Genomic DNA, 16,371 nt, shown 5'->3' on the forward strand with positions numbered 1-16,371 from the left:
GAGCGTACACACTGTTTGATAAAGAAATTCTTTTTATAAGTATTCTTTTAATGTTTGATCATGCCCAATATTCCCCTCTGTGTCAAAGAGAACTAAGCAGAAGACTGTAAGCCTATTATCTTCCATAAAAGCCAGCTACAATCTCTCAATTTTTATTACTTCAATACAGAATAATTCCATACATTCAGGTACAAATTCTGCTCTTCTAGTAACAATGAAGTCAGTAAAAGCACTAACTGGTTCAGTAGATCTCCTTTCAAAATATTGTATGCTAGCCTTAGTGAGAGTGGCAGGTCCTAGCACCTCCTTAACAAGAATTCTTCCATGCTTTGCTTTGTGAGTTTGCTTCATTATCAGCTCTGCAATCTCTTTAGGGCAGTGTTGGTCTTACTGATCTCAACATGTTGTCAAGTTTGTCTTAAATAACACTTTATTAAACTATTAAGAGTACTGGATTTTTTTCTTAAGAAATTTTCAAAATCTTCACTTTAACCTTATGTTATATTGTTGTAGTTGGTGGCTGTCTTTGTAAGGAAGATAGTTGTTCTGTATTTGCAAGCATGGGACATGGAGTATGCATGATATTTTAGGAGAACTGGAAACTGAAATCCATCCCTGGTGTGAATTTTGCCACATGAGCCCATTTCTCGAACTTGTAAAGCTGGTGCCTTATCCAGTTGCACTATTGCCATACTCTTATCAGGGCAAAATGCCAGAAAGTAATATAGGTAGATGAAAAGCAGGGCTCCTACTAATACTTGCAGAGATACTTGAACAAAAATAAACAGTGTTCCTGTGATGAGGTTGTTACAGTACTAAAACCAGCCTTTTTCCTTCCAGTTACATGTACCTTGTTTGTAAAGAACTGTGTTCACCAGATGCGCCTTATGCTGCACCATGGAGGCGTTACACTTAGAAGTTTATCTGTTTTTCATTTTGGTTTTCTCCTGTTTAAATAAAATTATCAGTCATTTTAAATAATCCATGCATTAATAATTGACACTCCTTCCTTTAGAATCAGCCCCATGGACTGCAAGTATCTGTCGTGTTTCACTGTGTGTCTTTCACTCCTGTACTTTGGAATCCAGATTCATTCTTTCATCAGTCAAAACTGAGATCTCTAAAGTAAAATAAGAAGCAGTGAGAGAAAACCAAATGTTATAAAAATAGGTTGAAACAAATCCATTTTCATGCTTTTCCTCCCATTGTTAAAATAAAAGAGCCTGTAACAAGCTCAGCGAGAATCTTCCCAAGTGGGAAGATTGCAAAAGTGACCGCAAGCACTAATGTAGCTATCCACTCTCTTAACCATGGGACTGCCAATGCCTAAAAGCTGGGCATAGCTTGTGTCCTGCTATTTTCCAACTGTCCCTGTTTGCCATAATGGCCATTTAGGTCCAGAAACAGTTGAATAAAACTTAGAGAAACCCAGGCTTTAGTCAGATACGCTTAAGGCAGCATAAAACAGTCATACTGCTGGCTTTAATTCCACTTGAAACTGTCCATCTCTCTACAAAATGTATATGATAACAACATGAACCTCATTCCTTACTGAGATAAAAGGGAGAACTATGAAAAATGATCTCCATCAGCTACTGGCTGTGCATGAAGCAAAACTTAGCTTGTTCCAAGAAAACCACATAGAATGATCTTAAAGAGCTCACAAACTATCTTGGAGAAAAGCACAATTCATTTCATTTTCAAGAAATGAGAGTGAGTGAACATGGTGCTACTTGTTCAGTAATTCTGCACTATGGAGTACTGAAGTATGGACTGTGTATACATATATATGTTTTTCCCTTTTAAGGTAGTTTCTTGAGGGAACTTTACATACTCAATTTCAGGTTTAATCTTTCAGCCATGTATCTAGAAAATGTCTTTTTTCCCCTATGTGATGGCAACACAAGTCCAAGATGAATACATATTAAAACCCCCTGTCTGTCTGTCTTGAGTCACTCCTCTATCCCGGGTTATGCTGTCCATTTAGCCCCCCTGGTAGGCTTCAGCTGTTTTTTTCTGAAATTTTGTGACACTAATTTCCTTTGTAAAAGGTCTCCCCCTGTTAAGAGCTCCCCCATCTTCCCATGTCAAGAGCCCACATTCAGTTTCTGCCTTGACTAATCTATGCTTTTGCCTTGCCTTCCACTCAGCCATTTTCTAGTCTATTCACATTCATATGCCCCCCATCATCTCAGTATCTGAGCACTTTTCAGAAGTGAGTGGTATGACTAATGTGTGGCTTATTCTCTCACTCTTGCTCTTAAAAATGATTTTTTTTTGTTTGGGCTTGGTACAACTCTATAAAGAAAATAGACACTTTATACCATACAGACCTTATGCTAAACAAGATGAGATCAATTTATCTTGCATTGAAACAGAAGATGATAAAGTTTTTGATGGCCTTTACTTTATATGGCCAGCTCTTTGGCAGCCCTTTAACAGTTCTATCTCCTGCAAAAATTATTTTCATTGTGCATTATAGGGATTTCTTAGTACTAGCAATGTTGAATCTGGTTCTCACCCTAGAGATGATTATGTCAATAAGGTCATGCTTTTGCACTGAGTGCTACAGGATTACAGACTCGTTGAGGTTAGAGGGGATCACTGAGGATTTCCTAGTCCAGCCCCTTGCTGAAAGCAGGGCCAGCTTGAGTAGGTTGCTTGGGACATTGTCCAGTCAGGTTTTGAATATCTCCCGCTCTACAGCCTCTCTGGGTTATCTGTTCCAACGTTTGACCACTCTCACCCATTTTTTTTCTCATATATTTAAGTGGAATTTATGGTATTTCAACTTGTGTCCATTGCCTCTTGACTGTTCACCAGATACTACTGAGATGAGTCTGGGTCTGTCTTCTTTAGCCCCTCCCATCAGGTATTTATACACATTGGTAAGACCTTCCCCTGAGCCTTCTCCTCTCCAAGCTAAACAGTCCCAGCACTGTCAGCCTTTCCTCATGTGAGAGATGCTCCAGTCCCTTCATCATCTTCATGGCCTCTCACTGGATTCTTTCCAGTATGTCCATGTCTTTTGTACTGGGGAGCCCAGAATTGGACACAGCACTCCTTATGTGTCTCGTCAGGGCTGAGTAGAGGGAAATAATCACCTCCCTTGACCTGCTGACAACACTCTTCCTACTGCAGCCCAGAAGGCTGTTGACCTTTATGTCAGGAAAATATATTAAAAAAAATCCTTTAGTCCCTAGGAAGGCAATACAGAAAGTCAAAGTCTGATGTGCTCACAGTAGCCTACATGGTTGAGAGCAGACAGTGTTAGATGTAATTTTTTTTTCCAGAGTTCATGACTTCATGCCTGAGTGATAAATATTGCTGTAAATCCACCAAGAGATGACAGACATATATTGCAGAGGCTGGTTCATAGTCTGTCGGTTATTACAGAATCAACAGTCAAAAGCAGAGTAAATCAGAGATCCAGTCCTACTCCTAGGTTGTGGACTGAGGTGACAACTCTGTACCTTTTCTTAAATGAATCTTCATGTGTCTTCAGACTATTTGAAGCACTATTATGTACCCACTTGCATAATCTTTCTTCTTGTGCATCACTTCTTCATGAATAAGGTGCACTTGTCCAACCACAGCATCACTCTGTTAGTATGATGTGCATGCATGGGGTGAAGGTTAAGTAGGGTTTAAATTTTCTCACATGGCCTGACTTTTGTTGAGCTTTCTTACAGCCAATGTTGGGCTGTATTCTAGTTAACATCCTCTGGTAGGCAGTGTTTTAACTCCTCACCTAAGCACCGTGGGAAGTTTAAAATCCAGTAAAATACTCCTGGTTTGACTTGGAAAAGTGCAGATCACTCAGAAAAAACTCAGATATGTAAGTGGTTACATGGTCCTAACATGGGAGTTTTGTGCTTACTTTCAAGAACTGACACCCTGATACTGTAAATAATTGGTGTTAGCATAATTTAATTAACCACACAGTAAAAGAAAAGTTCTTGCAGAGCTTTAATGTTATTCTTAAAACATTTTTCCATTTGTTGTCCTTGAGGGTGGAAAAAAAAAGCTGTCTGTTGGTACCATGAATTTAGCAGGTAACAACAGTGTGACATTTCTTTTCTCTAACTAGCCTGATAACAGGTAATTGGCATCCATTTTAGTGACTGGTGCACATTATTAGCCTGTATAGGAAGGTCAAGTGAGTGAATATTGATATTGGACTAGCTACAAGATGAAAAGAGCTTGAATGGTTTGGAAAAGAGAGTGTTTAACTGTCACCATGCAATGAGCAGTACTTGTTTATCCAGTTTATTTTTGTGAGCAAAGAAAGTATGAAGTGGGAAAAAATTATGCTGATTTTTGTGTGGCCTTGAATCCTACTCCCTACATGTTACATCCACCTTTTTCATGAGACTATTAAGTTTCTGTGTGAGCACCTGTGATGTATTCTAATTCTTGAGTTAGTGCATAGCTGTGCCAAGTTTGTTGGTCACAATTAACAAATGGGCTGAATTCAGACATCTGGAAAACGCAAGCACCATAGGTGGACCCTGAGTACTCTACTGGTACATTAGTTATATTCTTGGCAACATTCACCAGCTGTATGCTCACTATTTAAAAATATCTTCTACTTCCAAAGATTTCTCCATTATATACAGATGCTGTAGAATTTAAACTAATGCAGTCAATGATTTCACTTTCTTTTGGGAATCCAGCTGCTGCACATGATTTCTCTGAAATTCTGTTAATGACATGGCCTTACATATGAAATTAATAACTGTCTGTCAAGCATAGCCTCTAGCGGTTGTGTTAGACTTTGGGATTTTGGTGTAGCTTCTTCTGAAGTGTTGACTTATCCAAATGATTTTCATGCTAGCCTGAGTTTATTTCAAAGAGATTGCAGGATATTTTCTGTACAACAGGAATACAGTGACATTATTTGGTTATTCCAGTATATAAAAGAGAAATGGAGTCATTACATAGATTTTTTTCCTTCCTTTTATTGAAGTATCTTTCCACTGAACAGTCTCTTCTTAAGGCAAGGAACTCTTACTTTACTTTTCACTTAGTTAAACATCTCAAGTACATGAAAATAGGTCATACTGACTTCACTCAAAATATCATAGGTATGCTAGGGACTGAAGAGTATTTGCATAGCTTATTTAGCAATGGAATTAAAATTTAGTCCTTGCATCCTCTTTAGGAAGAACAACTTGCTGATAAACCTGGATTTCAATTTATGCTTAGAGACAAGTTGTAAAATATGAGCTTTGTTAAGCTTCAATTTCAAAAAGTAAGGCCAAGTTTTCTAATGCATGGTTTAATGAAAATGTTCCCATTGCCTTTGGTAAGAAGAGAATTTAGTCCTAAGCTTGTACAAAAAAATAAACTGTAGCAATGCGCAAAGTTCGTGGTCGTATTGATTACCAAGCTAATCGTGTTTAACTGCTTGCAAACATTTAGGATATGAGTGTGGCTGAGCCAAAGCTACCATTGTTTGAAAATGTGGCCCTTTTGAAAGTGGGGGACAGTTTTTACAATAATATATATCGGTACTGATACTATAAAATATAATGAGTGTTGATATTATTCATAGAATCATAGAATGGTTTGGGTTGGAAAGGACCTTAAAGATCATCTAGTTCCAATCCCCCTGCCACGGGCAGGGACACCTTTCACTAGATTTAGCTTGCATGCTCAGTGTAAGAAGGATTGCTAAAAGACAACATTATAATTTCTTATTAAAATCTGTTGGGTTTTCTTTTTTTTTTTTTTTTTTTTTTGCCATTACAGATTAATTTCAGAGATCTTGGGCAGCTATATAAAATCCGCATTGGCCACGACAACACTGGAAATGATCCCAGTTGGTACCTGGAGGAAGTCAGACTTGAAAGAGTAGTCCCTCCTTCTGATGAAGAGATTTGTCTCCGCATGGAGTGCTGGCTTGCAGAAGACAAGGGTGAAGGTGATACCTGGAGGGAAGTGGCAGTAAGAAACCCTGCAAAGGAGCTTTTGCCATGTACGTGCTCAGTATTTTAGATCATGTGTTCACTAGCCATATCCTGTGAGTATATGACTGCTTTTCATGCTTCTTCCAGGGCAGACTGCCCAAAAGCCAGCATAACCATGGAACAATCCTTTCCAGATACTTTCTAGTTCCCCAGAAGTGGAAAGTGATGATTTTACCCCACTCCTTTCCTCCACAAAATCAGAATAATAGCTGTGGCCAGGGCATCTTACCCCTATAAAATTCTTGGTGTCTCAGAGTGACCCTAAATCACTGGCAAGTACTGCTCCTTAGAGCAACACATCAGGCAGGAAATCAAGGCATTATTGAGGTATGTAGTTGTGTGACATCCAGCTCCTTTTAGCAAGTCTGATACCATCCTTTCTTGTGCTGCATAAAATATTCTTTACCAGAAATCCATGATCTGAATCATCATACACAGGTTTTCCAAATCAGACTCAAGTCACAAGCATTCATACAGAAGTTGTTAGCTGCAGGGTGGCACTTTGGTACTTCAAAGTTTACCACAGCTTTGACACACTTTGTTCTCTTCAAGTGAAGTGGGAAATAGCCCATCATATAAAGTTATTATTTAAAAATTCCTGGGCGTCTACAAAGGAATAAGGAGCCAGTGTAATCATTTAGCACGATGGGATTTTTTTAATAGAATTCTCTTTACATTAACAGAATGACAATGATGCAGCTGATAGACAATACTGTCTCACAGTATTACACAGATAGGTGCTATCATTCAGGGAAACTGTATTCAAACTGAAGCAGTGAATGTTGCAAGGAATCAGTGATTTAACATAAAAAAGGGTCATCATGCATTTAGTGACAATCAAATAATTTCAGAAGAAAATATCAAACAAGTGAAAAACCTCAAATGAAAAGAATATAATTCTCTGAAAAAGCATCAAGACTGGTGATGTGTGAATGTTTTCCATGGGTTTTAAGGCCAAAGGGGACTACCGATCTCTGTTACAGAGGCCAGAAAATGCTGAGAAAGACACGTGCCAGCTCACATTTGCCCTCTCCTCTCCTCTTTTTTTTTTGTTTTTTTGTTAATTATTCTGCAGAGTATTTAGTGACTTCAATAAGAGATTTCAAAACCTGGGACTGAGCGGGATCAACCAGGCCCTATAATCATTAACGTATACCACACTACCATATGCCACCTCTTACAGTGACGTAAATACGGTATACTGGTGCAACAGACAAATAGTGCAGAAGCCAATTAGTTGTATGAACAATTAATTCAACATCAATAACTCAAATCTGCAGTATGCAGTCTGAAATATTCATAGAAAAGTACTAATATTCTGGTAGGTGCACTCCATTTACATACTTGTATGTGAAAAATCAAGTCAGTTCTATCAAAGGCTGGGAATATGTTTAAAAAAGTACATTTATTTACTTTTTAATCATTATATTACTGCACCTTTCCTTGCTTTTGCAGGAACATTATCTTTATTAAAATATGTATCTCAAGTTTGTAAGAAAAGATACATTAGAAAGAATTTGGAAATTTCCCAAAATTGTAAGTTTTATAAATTAATTATTGATTTTAGGCACACTTAAATTGAACATCAATATAAACTCAGCAAGGCCTCCCAAGGATTTCCTATTTAGTTTCTCAAGAACAAGCAAATTAAACACTATCCATTTGCATTTCCCATTTAAAAGCTAATTGCTTACAAATACTGGACAAACTACATCAAGTCACTTTCTCCAGCAGAACAAATGATGTACTACTTATTACTTAATGATAATATCTGATATGATTTAGTAAGTTGTATCCTGTACTTTTAATTCAGTGTGGTATCTTCTAGTGCTACTAAATTTGCTTAACTATAAAAGTGATGTGCTGGAAACTTTAAACAAAATGAACAAATATAAACTAATCTCAGAAGACATTTTTTTTTTATCGCTGTTCTTTAACACTTACTTTATTACTCAACTTCTTTCTTAGAAGAAAGGGTAATTTTTTTCTTATCCTTTTTTCTCCCTTTCTCCAGCCAAACTCTACTATGTACTCAATAAGGACCCAAAACCTTGGAGCTGATTTTTGATTCCTTGTCTTTCCTTTTTCTAGCTTCATTTCTTAATGTCCTAAGTTATTTCCTGGTTCTGTCAGCTTTTCTTTACCTTCCTCTCTGAAATTGCTTTTTTTTCATCCAAATTTCTCACCTTGGTAAATCCCCTTACTTTTTCTGGCTGTCCCTTAGCCAGTTAAAAAACTGACACTAATCTGGTCTCCTATTCAAGTGATGCTTTCATTTCTTTCTCAGTATCTCCATCATACCAGTCTCAACTTCCATGTGTAACTCAGTTTTTTTATGCCTCCAATGTATGTTTGCCTTTGTCTTCCCTTCTTTTCTTATTTTTTTCCCCATTTCCAAGGCTTCTAGGTCCATGGCTTCTTTTTCTCTTCATATTCCATCTTCTCTTTTGCTTTTCCAGCCCTGGAGATTTAAAAAACTTCACCTGATCTGTCTTTGAAGTTGTCCCTGAATTGAGTATGCTGTTGAACTGAATGATCCCTGGAGGTCTGCTCCAACCTGTTTTTTTCTGTGATTCTTCCACCCAGTCTCACTTTTTTTCTGGCGGTTCCAGATATTTTTAGTTTACCAAACTTTATAAGTATTGGATTGTTTATTTGTTGCTGTTCTGATATAGTTTCATCCCCTAGTTACGTTGTGATGCACAAAATCAAAGAAAAATTGTTTAAGTATTTTCTAAGGGATAGGTATTGGAAATTAGTGATCACATCCTGAACTGGGTAAATCTTAAGTGTCATTCAATGAAAATAACATAGAAGCTTTATTCTGAATGCTTTTGACTTAGCTTTATAACATCATGACAACACAGGAGTGTTAGGGGAATCAGACCAGATCTGGCAGCTCAATGTAGTGAGGCTGCCGCAGCTGCATGGCCCCAGGTCCGACCAGTGGCGAGGCTGAGCACATGTTCCCAGGCAGCACACACAGGGAGACCACACCTATATACCACATATATATACATGTATATACATGGCCAGCAGCACAGGTAACTCAAGCACACAGAGCAGTCGTCCACACACAGACAGCACCAGCAGCCTCATCCCGCTCCCCTCTTTGGCTGAGCAGGGTGGATGTCCACAATAGGAGGGAATATTTATGTCTATGCATATGTACAAGGTGGATGCTTCTGGCAGCTAGGCTCACACAATGTCTGCTCAGCAACTGACCCTGGATGCCAGTGTCCCCAGTTGATGGCAGCTGGACATATGAGCCCCCGAGGCTGCAACCCCGCTCCAGCTGCTGGTACAGACCACCTCACACACACACGCATGCACACACAGAGCTGTCTCACCCTTAGAGACACACATATACCCCAGCAGGTCTCACCCGTAGAGACACCGTTACCCCATGGCGTCTCTGGCAGCTAGCTGGGACTCCTGTGGTCCCTCCAAAAGTCAGCTGCTCATGTGGTCTTGCACTCAGAGAGATGGGTCTCTGACCCCTGGTCCCACTCCACTTGCTGCCACTTAATTTCACTCCCTCCAGTCTCTCCAGTTGCTGTGATGCCGGACCCCAGCTGGGTCCCAGTCCAGTTGCTGGCACTCAGACCCCATACCCACACATGGAGACGTACACAGAGAACAGAGAGCCCTTCACCCAGTAACAGAGTTAGAAAGCAAATTAATATGAAGGTGGGACAGACTGCACCGATCAGGTGCAGGACACAGCCAACCATACTAACCAGCCCTTTTGATCCCCTGATCTCTCTATTTTCCCACACTTGTTCCTCCCCAAATCACCTAGATCCATCTCTTTCCCTGCCTTTGGTTTCTCCCCTAAATGTCCCATAATAAGTCCTGTGCAATCCCAAAATGCTCTTCCCCTCTGTCCCATATTGCGTTCCACACCCCTAGGCAGAAAAACCCAGCACTCTGAAAGATACTCCAGAATTGACACATTGTGATGGGTTTCATGTCTGGACACTGGGACTGAGACTCTCCTGGGACAGTTCTGCAGGGCTGGGAGAGGGTGTCCCTTCCTCTGAGTCCTTGATATGGGTTCCCACCTGCCCCTGTGCTTGTGGAGATGGGCTGATGGCTCCTGTGATGGGCCTGGGAGAAGCCAGAGCAGGGTGCTAGTTGGACTGCCAATATCTGTCTGTGCTCCTTTGTGAGTGTGCAGAAGACCTTTATCACACATCCTAACATGGATTGTCTTCAGATATGGCTGAAGTTTTGATCTAAAGGGGTGTATGGTACAAGAAGTGTTGAATTTTCTTACCGTTCTGTTTATGTGAACATAAACTTCAAATGAGAATATAAATGGGGAATTCTGCCCTGTTGTTGTTCACATAATCGAAGGAATAACTGTACTGAATTGAGATAAAAGACAAATATTGAGGCTGGGGCAGGAAAAATTCCAGCTCAAAAGACTTAGATTTCTTTTCCACTTGGAGAAATGTGCAGGCAAATACAGAAAGTTTAGAATGTGCCCACTGACTGAAATAGTGCAAAAGATGACCAAAGCAAATAGTAATGACTCAAGCACTATCTCTACAAAATTTGTATCCCTGTTTAATCACTCAAGAGGCACCAAGTACGTAGCTAAAAAGTCAGGCTTCTCTTTCCTGTTGTAAAATTGATTAGTAAGTGTGTTTTTTCAAAGCTAACAATTTTCTTATACATTATGAAGAATATTCCTGTATATTTTTTAGAATATTGCTCCAAATAGCAATAGTGGAGATTAGAAAGTCTGAGAACTGTAATTCTAGTTGAAATGTCTTCACCTGATACTCATTTTGTATTTATGTCTTCTCAAATAATATATGCACCACTTCTGAGGAAGATAGTGCCTCTCAACCACTATCAGCCATTAAGAAACTGTTCCCTTTTAGCCATAATGCTGCACCAATCTGTATCTCTACCCTTCCATCATGGCAAAATGCCAAACATTTTTTCTGCAACCCGGGTAGTAAATACCAAGTGATAAAACCACGTGACAGAGATTCAACCTTGCTGTTTAACAAATCAAGCCAAAATGACTATTTCATTCAAGTGGGCATGTCATATGGAAGAAAGGCAGAACCTGGAGTGGTACTGTGTAATATCATTTCTAATATCTTGGATTGCCATCATTAAGGGAGGACCGAATAGAAACAGTTTGATAATTTTAATGTTGTGTATCATTTACAATCTCTCTAGGTTTTGTGTTCTTTGGCCATTTTGTCTGTTTACACTAGCAGCCTGATGGGAGTGGATTTGCGCAATGAGGGGGGTGGTGCTAAAAATCCAATGAGCTAAGGGTCCAATGTCCTCATCATGTGTGTTTAGGGGGAAAGTTACTCTGGGCTTGTTCTGGTCGTTTCCCACAGACTGACTGCCAATTTGTGGCAAGATTGTTATCACTGTGTTCCTGGAACATATCCTCTGGTTTAATTTCATCCAAAAAGAATCTAATTTTTACTCTAAAATGACTCCATGCTGCAAACCGGAAAGAATTAAGGAGGGCCAACCAGGGGATTCAGTTTCTTGATTCAAACTAATGTGCTGTGGTAGGCACACCAGTGTCGTTAGGCTCAGACAGCTGTAATGCAGAGGAAGCTTACCTAATGTACTTTGAGTAATAAGTGATAAGTATATTTATCTTGAATTAATCTGCTCTTAACTAGAATTCTAAAATAATGACTGTACTTTTAGCAGAATTACTTTGAAAAGAACTGACAATAGGACACTAGCTTATACTAAGTCAGTAGAAAAAGACCAATATTTCTGCAGTGAAAACTTTCATTATCTTATTCTTACCAATAATTTTTCTTTAATTCTATTAGGATTATTTTCTTCTTCTCCCAAAACATATCAAAATATTAATTTAGTCTTTAATGCAAGGCAACCTGCAATGCTTGCTTACCGTTTATATTTTCCAAAGGAAAATGTCATAAGTAACAGAATTCTGTACCTTACTTCTTTAGAAGGAAATGAGAATTATATACTGTGATTGCAGATTGGGGCCAAACTAACTCCTAGCATTGGTGAATGATCGGGAATATACCAACCTTCTATATTGGAAACACTGATTCAGGTGCCCAGAATTAGAAGTCCGGAAAAAAGGTTCTCTAACTTGCATTCTGTTGCCCTTAGTATGCCCTTAGGTTACCTTTTCTTCACAACCATAGAAACAAAACTTCCTTTCTCTCTCCCCTTTATTCCAGGTAATTCATGTTCTCATGTTATCAATACATGCCAGAAGCTGGAGGTGGGACTTAAAAAAACACCTGAAGCCTCATGATAACATCTCAAGTGGTAGCAGTAGTAACATTTTTATGGACTGAGCAAGTATAAATTTGCTACTTGTACACTTGACTGCTCAGTGACTCCTATAGTATTTTTGATATATTTTGATATGTCATTTTTTATCATAGTTATTATGCTGCTTTAATGTCTGTCTCTCATGGAGCCTTTTAGAAGCTCCCCAGCTCTGCCTGAAAACATTTTACCTCCCTTTTTTCCAACAGTTTCATCCATGCGTTTATGTCACAGAGTTTTCTGTTTGGTTATAGAGCTTATGTAAAGTTACCCTGTTAGCAGTTTGAAGATTTCAATCACTTACTTTCTGAAAGGTCATTTTCTTTTTTAGTGAGTGCTAGCTGAGATTTTTTCCTGCTATTCTGTATTAATTAATCCTCTTATATCCTTTATCAAAGTTATTGTGTTTTTCAAGGCATTTCTTCTGTTACTTTGATGTGCCCCACATTAGACAGATGCCTTAGACGTGAGTCTAACAGGTCCCTCATAATGCTGAAATGGTATTTCCCGACTTCTGTTGAGTGGTTGGTTTTATGTTATAATTTTCAGCTTTTTCTTTCCTTTTTTTGCCTATGGGCGTACCTCTCTGCTTTGTCACCCCTGTTTTCAGCTGGTGTAGTTTCACTAAGTCAGCATATAGTAAAATGAAATTACTGCTACAGAATAGAGGATTGGGACATAGAGTTCTAATTCTCAGAGTTTTGGGATGGCTTTTTCTTACTGCAGTGAAGCAGGTCTCCATTTCAGATGTGGCAGCAGTGGGGGTCTTAGAGTAGGTCAGTTTCTCAAAGGAAATTAAACCACCATCCCAGAGGCTGAACATATTTTCTACAGTCTACACAAAACCCCCTGTTTTGTGAACAATATACAGAAAGCTACAAACAGGCAAATTTCACATAGGGTGAGTCTTGCTGTCTCAGCAATACATTCGACTGGTAGGTTCGCTCTCCAGATTTGGTGGTATCTGCCCCCGTGCTCATCAAACTACTGGTGCACCTTGTCTTACCCATTACCGAGTGGCATCATCCTTCTTGTTCTTATGTTTAAGCAATCTGTAGCTCAGGAGCCATTAACACTAGCACCATTTGTAACTCTTCTGCAATCTAGAGGAACTGCTTGACAAAGTTTGAAAAAATTGCATCCACTCAAGCTGGTCTGTGCCTAGGTTTCCATTTGTACAGAAAAGCCTTAACCTTCACAATCTATTTAGTGGATGTTTATATGAATGTCCAAGCATTTCTCCATAGTGACATGTTCTAAGTAGGCATGTACAGTGTGTTTTGGAGAATATTTTTGTTGCTTATTTTTTTGTGTATTTCCTATAAAATGCATTGTAACATATATTCAGGTTAAGGGAAATGAACATTCCATTTATTATCCTAATACAGCAGCCTGTATTGTTAATTTGTACAAAAATTTAAAGCACAAACTGGTCTTTTTGTTAAGAAGGTTCCTTTATAAATAATGCAGATTGTGTAGCCTAAATAAATGCCAGACCTACTGTTTTCCAGATGGTGAGAAATGTATAGACACAAGGAGCTATGGAAAATATTTTGCAGTTCTTTACATTTCAACATGTGCATGTTTTCTAATTCAGACTGATTTACTTAGGCTTGTAGCAATAGAAAGCTGTATTTGATTAGATCATTATCATCTCTCTAGTTACCACAGAGATGCACAGTGCTACAAAAGCAACTGTAATTTATTTATCTGTTAATATCTTTGTGTTGTGTTATAATTATCTCTTATTCTGTTCTGGTGTGTCCTGTACTTAATCCACTTGGTTTGGTGTCCCTCCAGAAATAAAAGAGCTTGTTGGTGTTTTCTTCTCGTAATCATTTATTGTTAAAGGGCTTCTTAAAAAAAGCCTTGAATATGCTTTAAAATTGTGCTTATAGTAACATAAATGTTGCAGTTTTGATCATGGAAAGTACTTGTAGGTGTAAGTAATACAGATACCAATACCAGTCATAACATAAACAGTCTATATCCTTTCCTTAGCTCCCACAGATGTTTTGCTTTTTCAAAACTGAGAATGTAAGTAAGAACGTAAAAGCATGGGGGAGACTTCATGTCGATATGTCTCTGCTTTTACTAACCTGCAGCATCTTGCTCCATGAGTAGTTCAGACCTATTATTCAAATGGCTGGTCACAGATTAATATAATAGTTAGCTTGTCTTTTGGAAATATGCCCCCTCTCCTTCATTTTGCCCCTTCATGATCAGCGTGACTCTTTGCGTTGTTGCACGTTTCCTTTCATAGTTGGCTGTCACTCCTTATCATCTGTCCTTTGGCCAGTTTCTTGTTTGCTTTATATTCTCCTGCTGCTAATCTGCACACAGTTATAATTATACTAAGAGTTATGATATAAAATGTCATTTGGATATATTGCTCAATTATGCTAATTATCAGGTCCATTTATCTTTGTTACTTGTCATTCATAACTACCATTTGTTTTAACATGACATTTTTATGTTAAAAACCTTGAAACTAGGATTCAAGGCTCTGCCAAATTTTTGAAGGGGGGGGGTGTGTTATTGAGATCAATTATATGTCACGGGCTGTGTTGGTACACTGATGCATGGCTGTGAGAGCTCAATGCATGCTTGGAGTTACAGAAAATAATAAAACTGATCAAGGGACACCACTCCTATTTTGACTCACAGTCGTAATAGTGATAAAGAGTTGGAGACACTGTCTTTGCCATTTCAGGATAATTTTATACAGATTAAAAAAAAATATCCTAATTTGGTTAAGCATACAGTCTATCCATCAACATTTCTTTCCTATCTTTTAATATATGTGGGTCTATTTTTTTCCCTTAAGTATCGGCAGTGTTATTTTACTACTTGTTTAGCTTCTCCACTGGGAATCAGAAATAGCTATTCTTCAATGATGGTGGATGACTTGATGTTTGAGTTTTATAATCTGCCTTGGGGTCCAGTGAATTAAAAATTTATGGAAATGTCAGATTCTACTAACTATTTGGTGGTTTAAGAATAATAGTATTTTAGTTAGTTTTTGTAGAATATTGTCCAGTTTCAAGCATTTTGTTATCATTTTCTGTTTTCATCTTAGTTCCTTCTTAAAAGTAGTGTTTAATTGTGTTTGTTAGGGCTTCTACTACCTTTCTTCACTCCCAAGAACTATTAAAATTACCCATTAGTGAAACAGTAATCTCCTCTGTGATCCACTACATGGCAGCAGAAATGGCCAGCTGTGATTAGAATAGAAAAACACTGCATGGAAAAATTGCTATTAAGATGTAAACAGGAAATTTTTTAAAAAAAGTTGTAATAAGAAAAACTGAAATTAAATACAGTAGTATGTGATTACTACAAATAATTTTTTTTAAAAGAAGTTTGCATATCTGGATAATTATAAAAATAATATTAGCATGGTGCAAAATATGTTAATGCTGTAACTCTGAATTATATTCCAGAATTCTTTGAAGATAAGCGATATTTTTTGTGTGTAGGTCTTTGGTTTAGACTAGAAGGAGAGGCATTAAAAAGTTGCAAATATATTTTAACTGAGAGCTGTTTTCAAAAGTGTTAACATCCACTAGTGATAAAGGTTGAAAGCCTCAAAAACAAGTTGAGTGTCTGCTTTTTATAGATGAGGGAGCCCATTCATCTGCTTGCCCACCTCTGTATGTGAGGTGAAAATCTAAATCCACTAGGATTCATGATTCCTATTCTCCTTTTAAGATGAAATGAAGGTTAATCACTCAGAAAATTCTGGTTTGCACAAATCTGGAGGTTGAAAATGCCTTGTTATCAGTGAAATATAGCTATTGTTTGAGACCATGACTAGGCAGGTTAGGTGGTCTCCAGATAACTTGCCAAGAATGACTTTGCGAATTAGGTCTTGAAATCATGAATAGTCAACAGGGAGTGAGAGAAAAAAAATGGAGCACTAGGGAACACTTGCTTGATGGGCTGCTTTGCTGAGCAATGCACAGCTATACTCAGCATAATGTGTTTTTCTAAGCTTGGTATTTCTATAGTTTTGTGCAGAGAATTACAAGATTTGAACCTGGCAGTGATAAATGTATGGATAGCTGTTGCTACTTCCAAACTTGGAAGTCAGTACAGT

At 38.2% G+C, this 16,371-nt stretch overlaps 1 protein-coding gene across 1 annotated transcript in view; it reads left to right on the forward strand.

Moving 5' to 3' along the window:
- Positions 1-16,371, forward strand: part of RP1 (RP1 axonemal microtubule associated) — a 185,149-nt gene that overhangs the window by 73,232 nt on the left and 95,546 nt on the right. The window contains exon 25 of the mRNA XM_069779350.1: positions 5,755-5,980. Coding sequence (XP_069635451.1) covers positions 5,755-5,980 — 226 coding nt within the window. The remainder of the gene's footprint in view (positions 1-5,754; positions 5,981-16,371) is intronic.

Source organism: Haliaeetus albicilla, chromosome 3, assembly GCF_947461875.1.
Source record: "Haliaeetus albicilla chromosome 3, bHalAlb1.1, whole genome shotgun sequence".
Taxonomy (NCBI): Eukaryota; Metazoa; Chordata; class Aves; order Accipitriformes; family Accipitridae; genus Haliaeetus; species Haliaeetus albicilla.